A 25,117-nucleotide genomic window follows, 5' to 3' on the forward strand; every position below is an offset into this window, starting at 1 on the left:
CCCACACAGGGGGTTATATACTAGCTGGCGCAGGTCAGCATTGTGACTGAATGCCACACGTATGTTCGAACTTTATAAAATGTGAAATTTCAGACGATTATCAATATAATGTATGTGAATGTCCAAAAAGTCACATTTAGGCATAATAGTCCTTTAAATTTATCAGAGCTAGTTTTGTTAGTGAACAATACATTCTTACCACCAAGAGTACCACTTCTTACATACTTCCCTTAACTGGGCAAATGTTAGCACCTACCCACACTACACTACTTAAAGTTGATACATGCAGGAGTAAGCCAGATAAGTATGGGGAATGCACTATCACACGTTTATGAATACCCGAAAATTATTTTTTGTGATTGCTGGCTGACTTACATTGCCTGTTGTTGGTTATTAATTTGACAATCTTCTGAATACTCTCACCTTGCACACAAATGTTAAATGTATGTGTATACACTGTGGAAAATTCACCACAGGTATATGTGTATTGTTTGCAGATGACCTGACCCTACTCTTCGATACCCATCTGCAAATGCAAGAGAAAACTGACAAGGTGGCAGCCACAACAGCACAACTTGGCCTCAACATTCACAATGGAAAAACTAAGACCCTGAAGACAAACACAGCCAGCACAACAGCAGTCACTCTTGCAGACGATGCATTGGAAGAGGTTGAGGCCTTTATCTACTTGGGCAATGCCATGGGCAAGCGGGGTGGCACAGATGCCAACGTCAAAGCAAGAATCGGCAAAGCAAGGGTTGCCTTCATTCAGCTAAAGAAGATCTGGAGCTCCAAGGACCAGGCTTTTTATTATCTATGTAAAATCGGTCCTTCTGTATGGAGTAGAAACTTGGAGGACAACAGTGACTACCAACAACGTCCACACTTTCATCAACACCTTTCTGAGGAAAATCCTCCAAATCTGCTGGCCAAATACCATCAGCAACAACTAACTGTGGCAGCAGACATTTTAACTCTATGCTCATGAAGAAATCATGAAAAGATGCTCAGGCTAGGTAGGTTACACCTTCTGCAAGCCTGTATCAAACACCAGCAGGCAAGCCCTGTCCTGGAACCCTCAAGGGAAAAGGAAAAGAGGAAGACAAAGAAACACCTAGCACTGAAGCATCGAGGATAACTGCAAGGAAATGGTTACACCTGGAGTCATACTGAAACAAAAGCCTAGGAAGAATGTGGCTTGAGAGTACTGGTTGATGGCCTATACTCCAGAAGGAGTAGTAGGCATAAGTAATTAAGTATATGTGTATTGTTTTGTGAATCAGGCGTGCTTCCTTTATGGAGTTAAAAATATACACCTTGCGCCGGTGCCTTTATTCCACTTAGAGGAACTGGACATAATTAGGGAATGAAGTTATATGAGCAGATGTGTCAAAACTGCACTCAAATAACACTTAAGTGTCACAAGCTTAAGTGATGGGGATTGGATACATGCCAACCTCACACAGCTCAGGCACCAGCTTCCTATGTTTTACCTAGGTACTTGGTGGAGCTTCAGCCTGTTTGTCTAAACTTAAGTGTTCATCCAAGTAGATAGTCATGGCATGGTGTTACTGGGCTGCTAGGGAATTAACTTGAGTCATAAAAGAGGCACGCTCCCAAAGGATGTTATCCAGTTATATTTAATACACTCCACCTGGGTAAAGTATCAAAAATTACAGACTCCATTTTACAGTGTTATCAGATGTAAAAGAAACCCAAGCATTGGCAAAGCCAACAGGTTTCGCCTATGCAAGAGCTACTGGCTTTGCCAATGTTTTTTAGCCATGTTGTACAGCAGAGTGAAGTAGAGTGGCATGGAGCGTAGTGGAGTACAGTGGTGTGGAGTGAGCAACCTAGAGTGGAGTGGCATTGTGTGAGGTAGTGTACTGTAAAGTGGGGAAAACTGGAGTAGCGCAGAGTGGAGTGCCCCAAAGGGGAGTGGTCTAGAGTGGAGTGACCTAGAGTGGCGTGCAATAGAGTACAGAGGTGTAGAGTAGAGTGGCACAGAGTCAAGTGGGTTAGACTATAGCATGGTGGAGTGGCAAGGCATAGAGTGCTGTGGACTAGTGTGGCGACGAGTGGAGTAGAGTGCTATGGAACAGCGTAAAGTTGATTGGGGTGGCACTGAGATGAGTGGTGCAGAGTAGAGTGGAGTGGACTAGCAAATGCATAGAGTGCAGTGGCGTAGAGTGCAGTGGTGAATAGTAGTGTGTTGTGGTAGTGTGTAGCAGCTTAGGATGCAGTGGTGTAAAGAGCAGTGGTGTAGAGTGCAGTGACAGTGTGCAGTGGTGCATAGTATAGTGGCATAAAGTAGAGTGACATACAGTGCAGTGGCCTGGTGTAGAGTGCAATGACGTAGCATGCAGTGGTGCAGAGTGGCATATAGTAAAGTGGTGTACAGTAAGGTAGCACAGAGTGCACTGGCAGAGTGAAGTGGCATAGACTGGAGTGGTGCAGAGTACAATGCAGTGTCGTAGAGTTGTGTAGAATGATGCAGAGTGGAGGGCCGTAGAGTAGAATGACAGAGTAGAGTGCTGGCATACAGTAGAATAGTGCAGAGTAGAGGGGTGTAGAGTGCAGAGGCGCAGAATGGTGTAGAGTGCAGAGTCATGGAGTGATGGGGTTAGAGTGCAATGGTGTAGAGTATAGTAGAGTAGCACAGAGCAGAGTGCAGTGGCGCACATTAGGGTGGCATAGAGTGCAGTGGTCTAGAGGAATGCAGTCAAAGGCCTATGCAAGAGCCTCAGTTCAAGTTCCATGGTGTCCTTAATCTCTGAAGAGAAGCGACTCTCATGAGTTTTGTCAATGTTTAACAGAAGCACTGCACTGGTGAGCACTGTATTTTGGACAAAAGAGAACAACACAGAAGAAACAATGTTTTACCTTGGGGAACCAGAAAGAAGTTTGCAGCTTTCTTTATTTATTAAGCACCTAGAATAACAGTCTCACTTTACAGGACAAGGATATGCAAATTCTGTGCCACAACAACAGACCTATTCTCTGTTATAGATGGGCAGATTTGCTTACACTGTTGGGGCAGGGGGAAGGGGTCAGAGGGAAAAGAAGCAACATGGAAGGGGGGCGGGGCAAGGGAAGAAGCAACATGGGAGGGGGTGGGAGGGGGAGAAAAGAAGCAACATGTATGGTGATGGGTGGGGGAACAAATAAAGGTGGAAGGGGTGCATGGGGGAGAAGCAACATGGACGGGGTGCGTGGGGGGGAGAAGCAACATGGAAGGGGTGAGGGGAATAGAAGCTACATAGACAGGGCTATGGGAGAAGGACTGAAAGCACAAGCACTCAATTCAATAAAATATTTACTCAAATGTCAGAGACAATCAAAGGTTTCATACAAAAGTTCATACTGTTATAATACACTTAAATATAAAAAGAAAAAGAAAACAAAGTTAGTAAGAAGTGCATTCCCCCACAATGGATTCACTCATGTGGAGTGCTTGAATCCCCAGAAAAGTAGCTCTAAAAACGGGAGAAGTAGAAGGACACAAGTATTTGGACCATGCTTTAGGGTAGGGCCAAACCCAAGAAGAGGACATGGCCTGTGCATGCCATAATAAATGAGAGTGAAGCAAATGAGAGTGATGGTGAAGCCAACCAGTAGTGAGCTATCACAAAACTCGTAATTTTAATCCATGTGCAAATTCTAGTTTGCATAGCTAATAAAGATTTGGCCCTTAACTTGTAATGAAGTTTAACAAATTATAAAGAGTATCTCTTAGGAAACAGTAATATTTGGAATGTATGCTTCGAAACCAAGTGGCTAGCATGATTTAGGATGGATTAATATTCGTTTTTGGTGTTAATGACAGTATACATTTTACAGTGAAGCCATGTCTTTTGAAATGTCGCCCTGCTCTTAAAAGAAAATGGGAACTCTGTAACTGGCTGGGATACTCTGACTTAGAATGGGGGAGAGGGAAGACTAATTATCTTTAAGCGAAAAGCAGTATTATTACATGCACCCTCACCTCCCCACAACCCCACTCATCTTTTTGAACCTCTGAATCTACTGGCTTGAGCTTGGCCAGATATGCAAGTCCATGCAGACTCTGAAAATGGGCCACATAGCTGCCTGACAATCATCCAGGGGAATTATTTCTTGGATTTAAAGACCCCGTAGACCCAGTAGTGCCTGTTTTTGCTACAGTGACTTCCTTCCCTGAAAAAGTTGGAACCATCAAAAAGGTCACACAGGTATTCAGCCCTGTACCTTCATTCGAACTTCAGACGCCATCAGCAAGGAATGTCTTCTTCATGCAGCAGCCAGGACTACATTTTTTTTTATATTGCAGGTATCTGCAAAACATTTATAAAACACTGCATGCTTGTCACAGCCAAAGGTACCGGCTGTAGTGTCGTCACAGGAAGGAGGCGACACCACTATGCGAAAGCGGAAGTGGTGAGAAAGGATATGTCCCCGCCGTCGGTGCGAGATGGATCGCACAAGGACGGGAGGGGGAGGTGATAAATAGAAGAAAAAGGAGCGGGAAGGGAATTTTTTGAGACGGAGTGTGAAATAAAGAAACAAAACCCCGTATAGCGGCTCCGCGTCTTTATTTCACTGCTGTGCGACCGCCGCGCAATTTGACAAATGGCGACGAAGGTGGGCCTACTGTAAATGGTACTGACACCACCCAATGACCACAGCGCAACAGCCCAGGGCCCCGAGATACACGCCGGCGAGACACGCTCCAGAAGCTCCTGAGACTCTGGCAGCTGCCAAACTGCCCAAGACCTACACCTCGTACACTTCGCATTTACCATACATGTAAACACGTTCTATGACTTAACACAAAAATTCAGGACACTGTTTGAGGGCATAGGATGCCTGGAAGGACCTCCGCTACGGCTCCACATTGATGAGTCAGTCACCCCCACTGCGGTCAGACATCGCAGAGTAGCATTCCACCTGCGCCCCAAAGTTGAGTAAGAACTCCAACTCCTGGAACAGGCAGGAATCATTAAAAAAGGTTTCAGGCCCAACACCATGGGTCTCCCCCATCGTAGTCGCACGAAAACCCAAGCAACCTGACGCCGTCAGGATTTGCGTTGACATGCGCATGCCAAACCTAGCGTTCAAAACGGGAGAGACACCTAACCCCAACAATTGATGATATCCTCAGTGAACTAACAGGGTCATACTGGTTCTCCAAAATGGACCTCCGATCAGGATACCACCAGATCATGCTGCACCTTGAGTCACGGCCTATAACCACTTTTTCCACCCACATTGGTCTGTGGAGATACAAGAGGCTATATTTCGGCATCTCTAGCACAGCAGAAGTTTTCCAGCACGTTATCAAAGAGGTCCTACAAGGACTCCCGGGAGTCCTAAACGTGAGCGATGACATCCTGGTTCATGCCCCACCGTCGAAACACACTTAAAGAGGTTGCGAGCAGTGTTCGCCAGGCTACAAAAAAAAGGGCTAACGCTACACCGGGATAAGTGTGAATTCCTGAAACAAAAAACCAGCTTCTTGGGGTATCGTTTCTCCAAAAATGGAGTCGGACCAGACCCCCTAAAAAGTCAGAGACATCCAGGAAGCCCCAGCACCCACCTCGGTGTCAGGAGTAAGGAGTTTTTTGGGTATGGTCACATCCTGCAGCCGTTTCATGCAAAACCTTGCGGACATCACAGAGCCCCTCCGACAGCTCACACAGGCAAATCGCCAATGGGAATGGGGTGAAGAACAGGAGAATGCCTTCCAAGCCACCAAGAGAGCTCTCCGCAGACACCACACTGGCATTTTGTGACCCCCAACGTCACTCACAGCTATTTGTCGACGCCAGCCCCACAGGTTTGGGTGCTGTATTGGCACAGAAACAAGACTGTGGAGAATGGGCCCCCATCGCCTTTGCCAGCCCTACACTCACGCCAACAGAGCAGCGGTACTCGCAAATTGAACGAGAAGCCATTGCCATACACTGGGGGTGCCCTCCACTTCCATCTCTACCTGTACGGCAAGCCATTCTCGGTGGTGACCAACCACAAGCCCCTGCTACCACTTTTCAAAGGCTCATTCTCAAAGCCACAGCCGAGGATTGAGAAATGGATCCTGCAACTCCAAGAATACGACTTCACACTGGAGTACCAACGGGGTACAAAGAACCCGGCAGACTTCCTGTCCTGGCACGCCCGCACTGCCACACCCCAAGAAGTGGAAGAAGCGCAGGAGACAGAAGAATACGTGAGGCTGGTGACAGAGCGAGCCCGACCCCTGCCCATACCGCTCAGCGAAGTCGTCACGGCAACCACCCTAGACGAGTGCCTACGGATAGCCATAGCAGCCACCCGGACGGGGTACTGGAGGCCCCTCCAACACCCTGGCACATTACACACACAAGAAGCCCAAGCCCGTTTACACGCACTATTCAATATAAGGCATGAGCTCTCGGTGAGCAAAGAGGGCTGCCTGTTGAGAGGTTTACGTTTGGTGATTCCATCCAGCCTGATAGCCAGAACAGTATCCCTTGTGCACGGAGCGCACCAAGGCATCGTAAAGTCAAAAGCCCACCTCAGGAACAAGTTGTGGTTCCCAGAGGTCTAGACAAGCTGGTGGAAGACACAGTCAAAAGGTGCATCGTCTGCCAAGCCAGTGGTAACCCTGACCCCCCAGCACCAGTTGTCACAGAGCAAGGACCCACAGCACTGTGGCAAAGGGTTAGTGCAGACTTTGGGAGTCTCCCCGATGGCTCGTATATGGTCATAGTAGTGGACGACTACTCGCGCTATCCGGAGGTAGAGGTAGTACACTCAACATCTGCCCACACAGTCATTCCCAAGTTTGAAAAACTGATGGCCACCCATGGGGTTTTCAGAGAGGTGCGCACTGACAATGGCCCCCCTTTCAACAGCCACGAGTGGGCGGACTTCCTAGCGTCAACAAACACTAAGCACTGGCGCATCACACCCCGATGGCCACAAGCAAATGGAGAGGTGGAGAGTTTCGTAAAAACACTAAACAAAGTCATCCGCATTGCCATGGCAGAAGCGGAAAACCCAGAAAGCGCTATATACGTTTTTCTAAGAGAATACAGGGTCACACCTCACACCACCACAGGAGCCACCCCCAGCCAACCCTGTTTCGGGAGAGCAGTAACAGATGCCATCCCCCATCACCCATCGTGGGCTGCGCAATCACCGCCGCCAGACAAGTCAGCAGCAAGAAGAGCCAGCACTAACGCACATGCTTCCAAGAAACGGAGAGCATGTGAGGTGACGGTACAAATAGGCGATGCCGTCCTGGTGAAAGATCGCCACCTAGGAGGAAAGTTCCGTCTACCCTTTGAGACACGGCTGTGGACTGTGACCGCCGTTAAAGGCACTATGATAACAGCCCGGCGAGGGCCAGAGACGGTAACCCACAATGCAGCACTTTTCAAACGGTTGCCCCAAGCAGAACATGACAAGGACAGTACAGGGGAAGAGGCAGACCTGGATGTGGACACCGCAGGTCTAGAGTTCACAAGCAGAGAAGCGGGAAACGCCTCAGACCACTGTACGATTCACCCGACAGCGGAACTATGCGAAAGCGGAAGTGGTGAGAAAGGAAAATGCCCCCGCCGTGGGTGTGAGATGGTTCGCACCAGGACGGGAGGGGGAGGTGATAAATAGAAGAAAAAGGAGCGGGAAGGGGTTTTTTCGAGACAGAGTGTGAAATAAAGAAACAACACCCCGTATAGCGGCTCCGCGTCTTTATTTCACTGCTGCGCGACCGCCGCGCAATTTGACACCAGCCTTGCCATTGCCTGGTTTACAATTATTTTAACGCAGAACACTGAAAAAGCAATTTATTGCATTTGTATATTTGGCACAATACAATTAATGACCTTTGTGCAATGCACACGAAGAATCTGAATATTAGTGCTTTAGAGATGGGTTAAATGTGAACACTGCGAAGCATATTATTCTCTTCAGCCCACATTAGAATGACAGTAAAGGCTGGAACACTAAAATGTCAAACAAACACTATAATGCCAGATGCTTCCATTTCAAAAGGGTACAAGAATTTACTATGTCATGCTTAAATCGACTTTAATGTTCTAACTAACATTGTTCCCGCGATACACAGTGCATTCTCCTGGTTAGCTGTCTATATATCTTTTAATAATATCATGTACGTGCCCCTACTGTAAATACACACTGGGCTACAAATCGAGGTAGGCCTCAAGCATTAATTCCCAGCACATTCCTTGCAGCTGTAAAATACACTACATTTTTCACCTCACCACTCCCTTTCTAAGTACAGCAAAAGATGGCGCCTCCGCATTTTGGTTACTAGAGAAACTTTCAACCTGGGGAGCAACATTCATTCATGTCACTTCTTTAGACTACGAGCCCACATTATGCCTCTATTACTACAAATTCCTTGAATTGTAAGGTAAGGGGTAAAATATATAGCTTCGATCCAAGTTTGCGGGAATTGTTAATTCTACTTCATGAAGAAGAAAATAACATGCACACCCCAACAAGAAAAGAACAAGATTACAATTCTTACCCAACGTCCACGCGAAATAGTACTTTGGTCTAGCCGCCATCAGGGAAAGGTAAAGGTAAATAACTTTCGTAGGTACTGATGCTGTTGCTGTGAAATTGTCATCAACGTTATATTCGACTGGCAATATTTTTGTAACGGTCATGTATGTAAACAAAGAGAATCCACAGACAAAGAGCTTCTGTGCTACAGCTGCCTGTAAAGCGGAATACAAAAAAACATTGTAAACTCACAGAAACATAAATGATATTTACCCTGTTATGGGACATTTGCTACCTATTGCTAAAGGCTGGAAATCACCGACGCTCCAGTTACATTTAGAGGTGGGGTATTATATTCTCTATTTTTCAGAAATTTTAAATTGTCCAAAGATTCCATAATATTTAAAACAGTACATTTTAAAACTTTTACAAAGTATTTACAGCTTAAGAATGTCCGGGTTTAAACATTGTATATTTGAAACCAAACTAAAAATGTTCAAAATAAAACTAAACATATTTATATGTTTAAAACTGCACTTGACGGTCGAGCTTTGCAAATAAGTGCACAGAAAAGTAAAACTAGGCGTATCAGCACTATTTCAATGTGCAAAAACAAATGTTGAAACACAGCGTTTGAGTTATTTCTGTCTATCTGTATTTCTCAGAGTATTCTTCTGCTCCTAGGGTCTCACTTCATGACCCAATACTGAACACATGCTGTAATGCACCTGGAAGACTTGCTAAAGAGTTTTTTTTTTTTTGCTACACACACAAACCACAAACGACAAACAAGCCGAGGCACAATTACCACGTGCAGGTCACGGCACATCATTATATACAGTATATGCTGTAAATGACCTTTAATGCCAATTAGATTTGACTGGCGAGTTACAGCATGGCTACCATCGACAGACGAAAGACAGTTGCCAGACCACATTAGGGCTAGCACTCTAGCTTTTGACAGCCCTGACTTCTCCTTGACTCAAACTCATGTTGTAGAAGATGTTTCTGTCTCATCCCAGAATTATGTTTTATGGCTCTGCAGTTTGGACACACAAGGGCTTCGGACATAAACAGGATTTCTAATCTTACGGCTCCCACTAGCGAGACAAAGGGTTTCTCCTGCCTTGTTCCTTAATTATTCATGTGACCAAGCTTGGGGTCTCCACCTTCCGCCTGTAAGAGGGCCTGGATTTCTCTCCATAAAGACAGAATTAAAAAGATGTCTATGTAACCTGCAACCCACATGCTATTATTCAGCAAGAGAGACTCAGCCTTGCAGCCAGCACTGTGGATGCAATCTTCTCCCAGTCAGGACATCATGATGATCAGAAATTGACCTATCATCTAGAGAGGTCACCAACTTATTATCTCCTTGGTCTTGAACTTAGCCAACAACCGCACCAGTAGAATAACAAAGAATGATAAGGCCTCCTAAAGACTATGGCGTAAGCTACCCCTCAACTGTTTTCAAATCTCAACTGGGCTATTCATTACCGCTCATCCATATCCCAGAAATATAAGCCCTCCATCTCTATTTTCTGAAAACCTCAAACTAATTGTTACCCCTCAAAACAAGTTATGCCCACAACTCCAATCGAGGCACCCCCATACCACCATGTAAAAACACTAAAGGCGGCATAAAACAACTCATAATGCCATTGGATAAAACAAACCATCACAATAACAAGCTCCGCTTCAGAAAATCATTAATATAAAAAGTTGCGATCAAGAAAGCAAAAAAGGCTCCACTGCTATCCTAGGATATCCAAAGCCCAACATACAGCTTTGCCGGAGCTGGGATTCTTGTATCTCGGTCTTCAAATGTAATCATTAAATAATCCCAGCCACTGGTTTTATGGAACTTTGTTCATCGATAAGGAGTATTAAAAAGGAGCAAACATTTACAAAAATGTCCATAAACAGTGAAGTCCATTCGGGACTTCACAATAATCAATAAAGATAGTTGGTGTGAGTTAAAGGGTTTTAATAACAAATTAATTCAAATCCATTAATTTATTCAGTTAGTATTACTATTTGGCCATCATTACAGATTAAAATAATCCAAGTCAGTAAACAAGATAAAATACCAAGCCAGTGAGTATTACAAATAAAATAGCGAAAATACAGCAAGTGTGTTCCATAAAGGAATTCACTGAACTGGGTTAATCGAGTTTAGGCATAAGGATAGCAATTTCGTCAATAGTCAATGTAAGTTGTCAGTTGAGAAACACTAATTGGCCTTCCGACCAAGTATAGTCGGGAAACGGTGGAGTTATTATTCTGGAACTGCTCTTGACTTGGGATGGCAGTGACAGCCCTAACCTGGTGAGAGACAGAACGCACCACAACAGCAGTAGTCCAGAATCATGTCATCTGTGATAGTCACAAACACATTTGCATGCAGAGCAGACAGTTGCATGACACGCCCCATAATTATCCCATGTGGTGAGAATCCCATTTCTCTGTCAGGGGTGCTTTGGAGACTTATCAATATTAATGGCAAAGCATGTGGCCATTTTAGAGAAGTAGATGCACTGACGTTGGCCAAACGAGATTTTCATCTTCTGTTAATCTGTTCAACTACTCCGGAAGCGTCTGGATGGTAGCTACAACACAATCTTTATTCCACTTGTAGTGCCACACACAGCATTTTAAAGATCTGATTATTAGAATCAGTCCCTCAGTCTGACTTCAGAGTTATCTGGAATCCAAACCTGGATAGGAGTTCTCGCAACTGTAGTTAGCTACAATGAGACTGCCATTTCTCTGTGCTGGGTAGGCTTCCAACCATTGAGAGGAAATTCCCAGTATAACTAGGATATTTATCAGCCTATTACATATAGGCATTTCAATAAAATCCAACTGAATCCAGTTAGAAGGTCCTCCTGATATTCCTATGCGACTCCAAATTAAAGGGGTTCTCCTCGCTACATCCATACATTCAACTGCTGACAGATCACACATCTTTGGTACACTTTTTCAGCTGGAGCTCTAAATAAGAGATTATACAAATTCTGCCTAAATAATCTCACAGTTGCATCGCTCCCAATGTGTGCATGGCCATGAAAGTGTCTTTTCATGAGGGACAAGAAACTATCAGGAAACAGAGGTCTTCCATCAGCTGAAACCCAGATATCATTCATATTTGTGACCCATTCAACTCTGATCCATACTTGCTGTTCTGATTCTGGCACTATTTCTTGTAATCTTTTAATTTGCTTCCCAGTATCAGCTATTGACAATAGCACTGAAAAGGTTGTGTCCTCATAATATTAATTTGCATATTCTCCGTTAAATGTAAATGCCACAATCACACAACCTTGTGCAACTTCATCAGCATGTTTGTTTCCAAAGTCATGACGGAATGAGGGACCATCACAGTAAGTGGATGTCCTATGACAATACTCTTGCTTCTCTCAATACTGTAACCAACTGCTGCAAAAGCAGCTGGGGCAGCCGGGCAGTCCTGCGGCAACAGGATGAAAGGTATTTGAAAAGTATGCCCTGGGTCTTCCAGAGTCTCCATTCGATTGAGTAGGCACAGAAAGAGCACATCCCTCTCCCTCACTGTACAAAGAAAGTTAACATTTTACTGTAATCAGGCATTCCTAGTGCGGAGGCGCGACAGTGACTTGCTCTTAGCTTTAGGAACACTTTTAAGCAGTTGTGGTCCCATAGAAGCGGATCAGGCACATCATTGTGCTTCAGCCTCAGCAAATGCTTACCCACTAAGAAAAAGGTGGGTATCTCCACTGTCTACAGTAACCCACCATTCCCAGAAACATTCGGACTTCTCTCTGGTTTTAGGTGGAATCATTTTCAGGACTGCTGTGATTCTCTCTTGTTACATCTTCCTTAATCCCTTTTCAATGAGATGCCTGAATACAAGACCTCTTTTTGAAAGTATTGCAATTTGCTTGGGGACACATTATGTCCATTTTCAACTAAATGATTCATCAAATCAATTGCATCCTGTTTGCAAGTTTCTTATGTACTTGACGCTACAGGTAGATTGTCAATGAACTGTAGAAGAACAGATTTGCAGGGCATTTCTAAAGTCTCAAGATTCTTTTTCAAGATTTGATTAAGGATCGAAAGGCTTTCTGTATATTCTTGTGAAACTCAGCACCATGCCACCACTCTGTTTTGGAATGCAAATGAGAACAGGAGTTGGCTGTCTTCATGTAATGGAACAGAAAAGAATGACAGACAGGGATCCACAACAGTAAAACGCTTTGCATCACAGGGGATCTGAAATAATATTGTAGCTGGATTCTGTACCACAGGACAACATGGGATGGCTAAATTGCTAATTTTTTGTAAGCCCTGCATAATTCTGTGTTAGGCTTCTGCAAGCCCATAATCAGCGAGTTTTAAGGTCTTCCAACTATTTCTCTCCAAATTCCTTGTTTCAATATTGATTTATTCACTGGAGTGATTTCAGCCAGTGTCTCAGTTGTGAGATTTTATAGTGGTGTACTGAGAAACAATGCATATGGTTTAGCCCTTATTCCGACAGGTTCTACACCTTTAATGAGTCAAATTGTCTTTTCCTGACACATCCCATGCTTTAGCTTTTACAGTATCTCATAAATCGGAAGGTACATTTTCTGCCTTTCTTACAGGGTTCAATCCAACAGCTGTTCCTTGCCTGGCCATTTTAAATTCAGCATCTTCACCATGTGTTTGGAATTCAACACCATCCAGTGTATAGTATATTGTGCAGTTTAATTTGCTAATTTCCTAAGAGATTAACAGGATTTAAGTCACACAAAACAAACTGATGATATACTTTGAATTAGTCTATTTCTACAGAAACTCTCTTTGAAAAAGAATTAGTTAATTGCTTATTTGTGACACCTACAACTGGGATCCTCATTCCTAGGAGGGGCAAGTCAGGGACATCTGCTGTTATAACAGTGGAATGGGCAACACTGGTGTCAATCAGGGATGACATTTGGTGGCCATTTACCTCACCTTCTACAAATGGTCAACTCTGGCCTACCTCTGAGACTGCGCCAAGTGTGCAATCTTCCTACCCCCTCAGACATCACCATTGTGAATTGTCAGAGTCAAAGCTCTCATTCTCAAACACAGGGAACTGTTGAAATAGATTCTAGTTTTGGAAAGGATTCCGGTTTGTTCTTGGTGCTTCATTCATATTAAATCTGAGGTTACTCATGTTTTGTGAGTACAATGAAGCTTGCTGGACTTGAATCAAAGGGACTTGTGGCGGATTTAGTGTTTGCATTTGTCGAACTGGGACACCTCAAACTCTTCCTTGTGAAACTTCAACTCCACCTTCAGTCATTTGACCTCCATTCTGGAAACCAACACCTTGCATTCCACGAACATTTCCAACATATGATTGATTTGAAACCCTTTCTTAGCAAGCTTCGTCTGGGCCAACACATTTCTCCATCAACCTTTTCTGCTTCATCTCTTGTTCACTGCTACAGTTTTTAGCATGACTCACGATCTCATCTAAAGGTTTTACCTGCCAGCAAATCAAATTCAGTTTTAAAAGCATAGTGATTTCTGGTTGCAACCCACGAATGAAATGGGACTCAAAACCTCCCATTTCTCCCTTTTCAGGATTTTCTTGTCCACTGTGCACTTGCAACAACTGTTCATTCTAAGCATGCACTGATTATTTAGCTTCCTGAGTTGTTCTGTTCATCTTCAATCAATCTATGCCTCTTGCTGGAACGTTTCCCATCAAAAAGGTAATCACCTCATCCTACTTTGCTATCAGTATACATGAGGGTGCATGAGTACGTGTATCTTTTGGGGGCTCTGTACATCGCCAGTGAACAGCTATCATACAGTCTGCCTACAGATCAGTTGGGACCACAATGTTGAAAAGGTGATGAAATCTGTCCAGAAAACTTCAAAAATGTTCACAAACCTGTTTACGTCTGCATACAACTGGGACAGCATGGCTCACAAGGGCTATCTTAGTTCTAGTGATTACGTTTTTAAATAGCATGACAAGGACCAATAGAGGTATATGAGCATGTTACATCTAACACTGAACTAAAAGGAAGGAATACAGTGAGATAGGTGAAGGGACTTTGGATAGGCTAGCAACATGCAAAGAAGTAGCACAGTGGCTTGTTGGGTGTGAAGATCCTAGAGACTGAAGATGGATAACAGTTTGTTGGTGGGCTGGGGTCTACAGACAACTTTCATATGGGGCTTTTCTGTGAGCGGCGTACACTGAACTTTGGTTATGTATACCATGTATTGGTTCTTCAGTCTACATTTGGAGGCTGAATAGAATCGCCTTCAAGGTCCAGTGTGTGGAGGCATTTTAAATGTAGGGCTGATGAGGTTTTCTATCTGAAGAACTTCCATGTTGCACATCAGCGCCAACCTCTGTAAGCCTTACTTCAAATGATTCATATGCAGGTGTTTTTTGATTTCTATGAGAAACAGGTGGTTGTCTATTTGGCAGAATTAGTGAGGGAGGTCATTCCACGTGGAGAGAGCTTTTTGATAGCATGTGCAACATACATACACAGTGAAAACATACAAAACAGAATCTAAAACTCCAATGGCCTGTAATGAGACCTTGGAATTATTTGCCTTTCATGTGTTTCTTTTTAAATAGAGGCCTGGGGATTCTGAGTTATTGGCGTAAACTAAGTGAGAAGTGGAGCAGTATTACGAAACAATGACCTGCAATTTAACTTATGCGAACGAGCATTTGTACAGCTCACACACTGAAGCATTCCCAGGAGGTGTTATGTTTTAGTAGATCAGTTTGGATTACATCTTTCAGCCCATAGGGCTACGCAAATATGGGAACATGTGGAGGGTGACAGAAGTCGAATTAGATTTTCATTAAATTGTTGGGAAAAGAGCTTGCTTTAAATTGCTGGTAATGGTTTACTTAGTGTACCTATGAAATAAAAAAGTCTCAACTTTATGCAAACATTTTATTGGGTGATGAGTTATTTGTACAACTTCTTTAGCTGTATCACGGTAAATAAAATAAATGAGATCAGTGTGATTACTGGTGAAATGAAATGTAGATGTGAAACATTGAAATACTCCATGGAGAGAAATGGGGGAGAGGTTTCCCTATAAATTGAGCCTATCTTTTAGTACCCCTCAGCAAATTTTCCCAGAGAAAATAGATAACCTCTGTGAGGAAAAACACAATTCAGGTTCAGAGAATTTCTTTGTAGACCTATGGGTAGTAGAAAAGCCTCTGAGACAGTTAACGTGTGGCCATGAGATGCCGACTAACACTGACACAATGGAGTAAAACACCAAGGTGGAATCCGGGAACCTTACTGTAGGGAGTTGGCTCTGTGTATATACTATTTCAAAGTAAGAAATAGTGTGCACAGAGTCCAAGGGTTCCCCTTAGAGGTAAGACCGTGGCAAAATTAGATAATTCTAATGCTCTATTTTGTGGTAGTGTGGTCGAGCAGTAGGCCTATCAGAGGGTAGTGTTAAGCATTTGTTGTACACACACAGGCAATAAATGAGGAACACACACTCAAAGACTTACTCCAGGCCAGTAGGTTTTTATATTGAAAAAATATCTTCTCTTAGTTGATTTTAAGAACCACAGGTTCAAGATTTACATTAAACACTTTAAATGTAAGGTACTTTACTTAGATACTTTAGGAACTTTGAATAAAAGCAATATCATATACAGTCCTTGTAAAAATGGCAATAAGCTATTTTCAAAGTGGACACAGTGCAAAAATCAACAGCTCATGGGGGAGGTAAGTAAAGGTTAGATTAGGAGGTAAGTAAAACACTTACAAGTCTCAGTTCTGGGGCATAGGCAGCCCACCGCTGGGGGTTCAAGGCAACCCCAAAGTTACCACACCAGAAGCTCAGGGCTATTCAGGTGCAGAGGTCAAAGAGGTGCCCAAAATACATACACGCCTACGGAGAACAGGGATGCTCCAGTTCCAGTCTGCCAGCAGGTAAGTACCTGCGTCCTCGGGTGGCAGACCAGTGGGGTTTTGTAGAGCACTGGGGGGGACACAAGTAGGCACACAAAGCACATCCTCAGCGGCACAGTGGCGGCCGGGTGCAGTGTGCAAAGCAGGCGTCGGGTTTCAGGTAGGAAACAATGGAGGGACCCGGGGGTCTCTCTAGCGATGCAGGCAGGCACAGGGGGGGCTTCTCGGGACAGCCACCACCTGGGCAAGGTAGAGGGTCGTCTGGGGGTCACTCCTGCGCTGAGGTTCGGTCCCTTCAGGTCCTGGGGGCTGCGGGTGCAGTGTTGGTTCCAGGCGTCGGGCCCCTTGTTACAGGCAGTCGCGGTCAGGGGGAGCCTCTGGATTCTCTCTGCAAGCATCGCTGTGGGGGTTCAGGGGGGTCGTCTCTGGTTACTCACAGGCTTGCAGTCGCCAGGGAGTCCTCCCTGAGGTGTTGATTCTCTGAATCTCAAGCCAGGGGCGTCGGGTGCAGAGTGCAAAGTCTCTCGCTTCTGGTGGGAAACGTGCAGTCTTTGACAGTTGCTTCTTTGTTACAAAGAAGTAGCTGGTTTTGAACAGGGCAGTTGTTCATGGGAGTTTCTTGGTCCTTTAGTCCAGGGCAGTCCTCTGAGGCTTCAGAGGTCGCTGGTCTCTGTTGGATGCGTCGTTGGTGCAGATTTTTGAAGTTGGAGACAGGCCGGTAGAGCTGGGCCCAAAGCAGTTGTCGTCTTCCTCCTTCTCTGCAGGCTTGTAGGTCAGCAGTCCTTCTTGTTTCTTCAGGTTGCAGGAATTTGATTTCCTGGGATCTGGGGTGCCTCTAAATTCTGAATTTAGGGGTGTGTTTAGGTCTGGGAGGGCAGGAGCCAATGGCTACTTTCCTTTAGGGTGGCTACACCCTCTTTGTGCCTCCTCCCTGTGGGGAGGGGGGCACATCCCTAATCCTATTGGAGGAATCCTCCAAACTCAAGATGGAGGATTTCTAAAGTAGGGGTCACCTCAGCTCAGGACACCTTAGGGGCTGTCCTGACTGGTGGGTGACTCCTCCTTGTTTTTCTCATTATCTCCTCCAGCCTTGCCGCCAAAAGTGGGGGCAATGGCCGGAGGGGCGGGCATCTCCACTAGCTGGGATGCCCTGGGGCGCTGTAACAAAAGGGGTGAGCCTTTGAGGCTCACCGCCAGGTGTTAAAGTTCCTGCAGGGGAGGTGAGAAGCACCTCCACCCAGTACAGGCTTTGTTCCTGGCCACAGAGAGACAAAGACACTCTCCCCATGTGGCCAGCAACATGTCTGGTGTGTGGCAGGCTGGCAGAAACTGGTCAGCCTACACTAGAAGTCGAATTGGTATTCAGTGCGCATCTCTAAGTTGCCCTCTGGGTGTATGTTATAATAAATTGTACACTGGCATCAGTGTGCATTTATTGTGCTGAGAAGTTTGATACCAAACTTCCCAGTTTTCAGTGTAGCCATTATGGAACTGTGGAGTTTGTGTTTGACAAACTCCCAGATCATATACTCTTATGGCTACCCCGAACTTACAATGTCTAAGGTTTTGCTTAGACACTGTAGGGTCATAGTGCTCAAGCACATATGCCCTTACCTGTGGCTAGCGGGGTGACTTACCTATGCCACAGGCAGTGTGAGGTTGGCATGGCACTCTGAGGCGAGTGCCATGTCAACTTAGTCATTTTCTCCCCACCAGCACCCACAAGCTGTGAGGCAGTGTGCATGTGCTGATTGAGGGGGGTAGCATAAGACATGCTGCAGCCCTTAGAGACCTTCCCTGGCATCAGGGCCCTTGGTACCAGGGGTACCAGTTACAAGGGGCTTACCTGAGAGCCAGGGTTGTGCCAATTGTGGAGACAAAGGTACAGTTTAGGGAAAGAACACTGGTGTTGGGGCCTGGTTAGCAGTGTCCCAGCACACTTTCAATCAAAACTTAGCATCAGCAAAGGCAAAAAGTTAGGGGGTAACCATGCCAAGGAGGCATTTCCTTACACTTATTAATTCCCACAGCAGGTGTGGCAGCATGTTCAGCTTGGTGGGGGAGGCAATTTTTCTCAAAGGTTGCAGGGAGACAGTAAGATACCAAAATCTCCATGAAAGAGTCCTCATAAAAATGTCATACAAGCCTCTGCAACTTACCTATATGGGGCAAGTTGCTGTACTCACAGCAAGATAAATGCCACAACAACGATGAATGGTAATTAACAACGGTGGTTGAAGAAAGGGCGAAGTTTCATTTAAAAGTGGGAAGTTGCCTCCAGGGACAGAAAACGGAGATGCACAAATCAGGAGAATGGAGAGGTGAGGAAAGAGTGGTGCCAAAGACATCAAGGAAAAAGAATGACTGGAGATGTCCCAACTACACGTAGGCCCTCGGTATGAGTTACAAACTCTGGACCTGTAATTGTTGGTAATGAGTGGTAACACCTCACCGTGTAATTAAGAGTTGAAGCACACAGAATCTGTACAGTCCAGGTTTTAACTGGTGTAAACCCATATTAAATTCCCAATTCCATGCAGTTTAACCCTCCAGTTTACCATCTGCTTTAAGCCTCTGTGTTAGGTGGGGGTGAAGGGAGTCAGCGTAGAGGTTAGGGGAGCGAAGGAGAAGAAGTATCTGGGTATGGGAAGAACTGCATGCTCCCACTTGCCAGAGAAGAAGGTGGGGCAGGGCCTGGGGACCGAGGCCTCATTACTGTTGCAGCCAAAGTCAAAAGTGTTGTTACTAGCCAGGTTTTCAGGCCTGTAAAATAGAATCTGAATAGGTTACTTTTCTAGGAAACTATGAATAATTGGGTATAAGGTTGACTCTACTGTTCATTTGAGATACCCCTGTGAAAAGGAATAAATCCCTGTTGAACTCTACACCTGTCTCAAGCTCCTCATTTGATTGCCCATGTTACAGTAGGTATTAAACAGCAGACTAATCCTTAATGCCCTAGGAACTCTGGACCCCTTGAGGGCCTGCTGGGAAAACTGGATGGGACCCCTTGAGGATGAGGACTGGTAAGATGCAATGATGGCCCCATCGGATATCACGACCGCTTCCCTGCTACGCATGATCCAGACGTACTACCTATATTGTGCCTCGCTCACGCCGGCCAGACTACACTATGCAGGCTTCCTCTCCAGCCCTTCCTGCCCAAGCTGTGCACACGATTCAGCTGATTTTTATCACATGGTCTAGCTATGCCCCGTGATTCAGAGATACTGGGCTGCAGTGGTGGGGGAACTCATGCAGGTATTGGCCTGCAAAGTCCCCCTTTCTCCTTTGTTGTTGATACTTCGTGTCCTGGAGGAGTCTGAAGACTTGAGAGTGGACCGAACGTTTCTGGGCGCTGCAATTGTAGTGGCCAAGCAGAACATAGCGGCTTGTTGGAAGAACTCCACTCCTCCCATGTTGATACAGTGGAGGAGAGGGGTAGACTGGTGTGCGCAGCAGGGGAAGCCTGTTTATGAGGCCGGGAATGCCCCTGGAAACTTGGCCAGGTGTGGGGGAAATGTCTGGGACAGACTGACTAAACCGCCTCTTTTCATAATCGAAGCCCATATATTCTCCCAGTGCATCTCTTCTACTTTGAAATGCATGGTTGTGCTGTGGTTTCCAATGTAGCTGTGATAACCTGTGGATTATGTGCCTGTTTAATACGAAAACTATTCTAAATTATTTAGCACAAAAAAAAAAAAAGAGTGGGGGGAACTGGGCCTCACCATGTGAAATATCAAAAGGTGCCTAAGTAACAGTGCCGGTGTACAGTGTGTGATATTTCCAGAATGTAGTGAGGAATGGAAAGCTTTTGTTGATGATCCCTCAGTTTTTAAACCTGGTTAGGACAGTGCCACAGTACACAGTGTTAAAGGCTGCAAATATGTGACTGAGACACTGTGGTAGAATTCCTCAAGCCAATCCGATACCATCAAAAACAAGAGTCAATCAATCATATCACTAGGATGATATGAACATGCAAAACAATTCATGCATGCAGAACGTGCCATTGCCAGATAGAAACAGTTTTCTATAGTGAACATGCAGGGCAGCCATTGAAGACAATACTGGAGCAAGAACGAGAAATGCAAGGTTACTGTAATAAGCAGGGACAATGTAACTAACCATGCAATCCGAACCACACACATCTGCTACATTTGATTCTGATCGTGCAGTTATCTAAATGTAACAAGGATGTGTTGTGGTAACAAATTATATCGTACCATGCAGGAAAGTTATTAGCAGAGAATTAGGCATTAGCCTAAGCGTATATTAAAGGAAAATCTAATATTCTCTTGATAGTGACCTTCTGAGCAGTTATCCGTGGTAATGAAACATAGGCCAAACCAATCACACTCCAAACGTGGGGTGGCAGTTAAGTAGCTTTTAAGGAATGTCCAATGTCAGATCAGCTTGAAATATGAGAGGCACATGGGTAATATAACCCACCTTGCAGTCTGTCGCCTTAAGGAAGCTTTGTGGAATATACTGCAGATGTGGTTACATTGAAGACATGCAACTACATACATATTACAGTGCAGTGTTGTGGTTTGTGCCATAAACTAACTGTGCTTAGCACTAACCAAGACAGTGAGCCCGATTACAAAAAAAAATGTGGTGTCCCCAGTGCAGACACGAACTGTGAAGTTGCAACGCTAACTTGTCTCAGTTTTAAGAGGAGGCTGAGATCTCTCCTTTAGACATGTAGGCATGTGCAGTGTGTCTGACTGAACCCACCTATCGGGGGATTCTTAGGTGCGGGGTCCCTGTGTGCCCCCCTCCAAGAGGAATCCTCTGGGGTTATACTGACTGCAACTAATCTCACATATACAGCACACAATTAGTGCACTTCCTGGCAGTTTGTTTGCCCTTTCACCCGAATTTCGGATCGTGGGGGACCGTTCAAGTAAATGTTTGTATTTAAGATTTACAGACTCCTAATTTTATTTGGCAGGAATAGCCAATCAGAAAAGGTTTAGACTAACTGATTACTTTCTGTTTTGGTCCCATTCTGTTTTTTAGACTCTAAGAGTTTCTTGATCAACTGTGTCAGAGGTAGTTGACAAGTCTTGACCAGTTTGCACTTGCTCAGAATAGTGTTGCCCGTGTCTTTTTTTTGTCCAACCTACGACTGCCCACGCAGCCTACGGCTAGCTGCTATCTGTAGGCGTTTGGGCATGCATAAGCACTCAGGTGCTTTCGTATTTTGACGTCTGACTCTAGCCCCACATATGTTGTTCCTGCAGCCAAATGTTTGGGTACTATCTGGAGACTTCGTAGGATGATTCTTAATCTTGTATGATGTCATGTTACTTTATATTGTTAAATTTAGGTCCACCAGGATTTGATGCATTTGAAATGACCTTTGTATGCTAAAGCATAGTTTTTATAATATTTGTATGGTTTTATGAGTGCCCTAGTGGCCGGAATAAAGCTATCTTTAATGAATGGCAAGTCTAGTAGAATTAGTAGGCATGTATCTCTATTTTTAAGTACTCGCAGAATATCATCAAAGATTTTTACTGTGGTCGTTTAGGACTATGCCCACTCTAAATTCTGATAGTGAAAGTGAAAGAACAGAGTTATCACTGATGTATTTGTTTAGCTGTGAGGCTTCACATTTCTCTACGACTTTGCCTAAATATGGTAAATTGTGATTGGTCTGTAGTTGTCAAGGGCTTCTGGTTCAGTGTTGCCTTTTATTTGTTTTAGGATTGTCGAGATTTGCCCAATTTTGATGCTGTAGGTATAGTAGCATTGTTGTGACGACATGTTCACCAGAAAGAGCCAATAAGGTCCTAACAAGGTGGAAACTATCTTATTATTTTAGCAGGCAAGAGATTCAAAACTGTTTGTTACTTTTGTTAGATTGTCGTATTGTAATGCTTTGAATGTGCTCCTTGTGTTGTTTGTTGTGGGCAAACAGATCGTTTTTGCTAAACTGGAAGGAGGAAGTTTAGTTCTGATTCTTGACTGTTTCTAAAAACATCTTAGGAATTCATTGCATTTTTTTCTGAAGGGATGGTGACATTTGGTTAAGGTTTTGAGCTTTCTTGTTGATGAACTTGAATATAATTTTCACTGTGTTCTGAGAGATTGTAATGTGCTTTTAAATATAAATGCTACTTTTGCATTTTGTGGCTTGGATGTGTATGTTTTTTTTAATGGTTTCTAATGTAGATACAATTCTGGGCGAGTTGTCAATTTTTCAGATCTTTTCTAGGATTTTAATTGCAGCTCTGAGTTTTTTTTTGTTGAACCATGGTTTGTTAGGCGAGTTTCTACACTATGTCCATCTTTTTGGGTACATTTTATCTACAAAGCTTTGTAATGTTTTTGTGTAATTATTAAGGGGTTGTATTCATGTAGGTGTGAAAGTCCATTGTGTCATGGTGTAGGATGACAGAGGTTCTTAATCCTTTTACATTAATGTTTCTGTATTTTATCATCTCTATTTTCTCTCTGGTTTGTGGACAATGAGTTTCTTAGCGGAATGTCAAAGACCACTGGGATGTGAGTGAACCACTCAACTTTGTTTTCAAGTAGGTGGGAGGCGCCCTTACTGGACGTTATGATCAGCTCTAGGATTCTGCCCAAAATGTGCACTGGTCAAGACATGAATTGAGTCAGACCAAAGGTCTTAATGATCTTAAGTAAGTCCCTAAGTAGTATGGATTTTGGGTTACACCACTCTATACAAACAAATCTCCCAAGTAAATATTAGTCAAAAGCAGATTCCGAGATATTTTCAGTGAAGAGTGAAGTGTTTGGAAGGTTTAGGAGGTCTGTACATTATGTGTAGGGCTAGTATGGAGCGTGGTCAGTGGAAAAAGCTACTTTCATGCATTTAAAGGATGTAAGTGTTGGGGTAGGTAAGAGTTTGTAGAAGACTGAGTCCTTGATGATTAAAGCAAGACTTCACCTGTTTGTAATTACCTCTTGTATCCAATCAGCACAAACGAGTCCATAGTGTTTTGGAAAAAATGTTGAGCAATGATTTAGTAATGCAAATAAAATCATCTTTTTTTAATCAATGCACTTTGCAGGTGATGTCTTTGTGCACATCTAGCGTTATGTAGAATACCTTTTGTAAGAGTTAGTTGCTTTCAATGAAGAACCTAGCAGGTTTACTTCTATTAATTTTAATCATTTTTTTCTTTTTATTGGAGTACTGAATGGTTAGGTCTTCAGTGGAGGACCAGCATCAGCCTGGGTTTGTGCTGGAAGCACATTGTGGTCAGTGATAATTATGCTTTCATATCAAGCAAAGTGGGTTAAGTGATGGGTAAGCGTAAGGTGAAAGGAGCCTTATGAGTCAAGGAGGTGATAAAGAATAATGTGAACCTGGGCAGAGATACGGTCAGAGACAGGGAAGCCTTCATCTCCGTCAGCGTGGGAAAACAGAAGGGGACTAGATGCCGAAGGAACCTTAAGAAACTAGGTTAGGTGATGGAGAATTGTGAGAGGCTGGAGGATTAGAGTGGAGATGCTCTTCAATGCCTTAAAAAGGCAGAACAAATCACTACGTGGTGACAATAGAACATAAAAATGAAGAGGAACCAGGATCACAGATTTTAAGATTAGGGGTATGAAGGTGAGTGGAGAAAGGCATTTAAGTGAGGCTGTGGATGGATAAAAGCATATGATATCAGTGTGTGGGCGTAAGAAAAAGATAACAACACAGAAAAAATGTATCAAAGAAAGACAAAAATAATTATCAAAGTGAAAGAAAGAGCAGATAATGGTCCCTTAATTTTCAAACCAGGGAGAGGAATGAGAGCTAAGTAGTAGTGTAGTAAAGTAAAGAGTGTGTAAACTAAAGAGCTGTGTTACAATATTATCTTATTCACTATACAAGGAACAGAGGAAAAAAATACAAGCATTGGCATAGCCAATAGGATGGGACCTCATACGTATTTAGCCATGCAGCACACTATACTAGGTGCTACAATATCTACTGTTCTTTAACGTGGAAGCTTTGACAATAATAGACACATTATAGCACTGTATTGAGAATTACTTGTGTTATTTTTGTACATCTGGTAGACTGAACTTGGATATCTGGTAGTGCTTTCATACGCAATAATAAAGAAAAGCTTTGGCAAAGCCAATAGATTTTTGCCTATGCAACAGCTATTGGCTTTACCAATGTTTTTAGCCATGTTGTACAGTGGTGTGTCTGCTGCTCTGCATTGCTAAAAGTTGGTGATGTGGCATAGAGTTGAGTAGCGTAGAGGAGCGCAGAGTACCACAAAGTGGAGTGGAGTGGCATAGAAAAGAGTGCCATAGAGTAGAGTGGTGTAAAGTGACGTAGATTGGAGCAGGGTGGTATAGATTGGTGAGTGGCATAAAGTATAGTGGAGTGAAGGGGTGTAGAGGGAAGTGGCATAGAGTAAGGGGTGCACAGTGGAATAGAGTGGCATTGAGTATAGAGGCGTACAGTGATGCAGAGTGGAGTGGTGTGGAGTACAGTGGAGTGTCGTAGAGTACCGTAGCATAGAAAGGAGTGGGTAAAGTGGAGTGGCATAAATTGGCGTTAGATAGAGTGATGTAGAGTGATGTAGAGTGATGTAGAGTGGTGTAGAGTGGTGTATAGCTGAATGGCATTGTGTGGAGTGGAAGTCCAACTGCTTGCTCTCCATTGAATGGTCACCTGCAGGTAACTGTGCTCTCTCCACGCTCATTCT

The 25,117-nt window shown here is 44.0% G+C and overlaps 1 protein-coding gene and 1 long non-coding RNA gene across 4 annotated transcripts in view; one reads left to right on the plus strand and one right to left on the minus strand.

The window, feature by feature from the left end:
• LOC138296599 (uncharacterized) overlaps nucleotides 1-25,117 on the plus strand; it is a 433,062-nt gene that overhangs the window by 238,287 nt on the left and 169,658 nt on the right. Inside the window, exon 3 of one of the 2 annotated variants that reach the window (XR_011203867.1) lies at nucleotides 498-3,050. The exons of the other annotated variant lie outside the window; for it this stretch is intronic. This is a non-coding gene — a long non-coding RNA (uncharacterized lncRNA). Of the gene's footprint in view, nucleotides 1-497; nucleotides 3,051-25,117 lie in introns of those variants that run through there. 2 annotated transcript variants of the gene reach the window in all.
• The window catches only part of MBOAT2 (membrane bound O-acyltransferase domain containing 2), an 841,228-nt gene that overhangs the window by 113,325 nt on the left and 702,786 nt on the right, over nucleotides 1-25,117 (minus strand). For both annotated transcript variants that reach the window (XM_069235893.1, XM_069235894.1), the window contains one exon: nucleotides 8,516-8,708. In XM_069235893.1, coding sequence (XP_069091994.1) covers nucleotides 8,516-8,708 — 193 coding nt within the window. The remainder of the gene's footprint in view (nucleotides 1-8,515; nucleotides 8,709-25,117) is intronic.

This window comes from Pleurodeles waltl, chromosome 5, assembly GCF_031143425.1.
Source record: "Pleurodeles waltl isolate 20211129_DDA chromosome 5, aPleWal1.hap1.20221129, whole genome shotgun sequence".
Lineage (NCBI taxonomy): Eukaryota > Metazoa > Chordata > Amphibia > Caudata > Salamandridae > Pleurodeles > Pleurodeles waltl.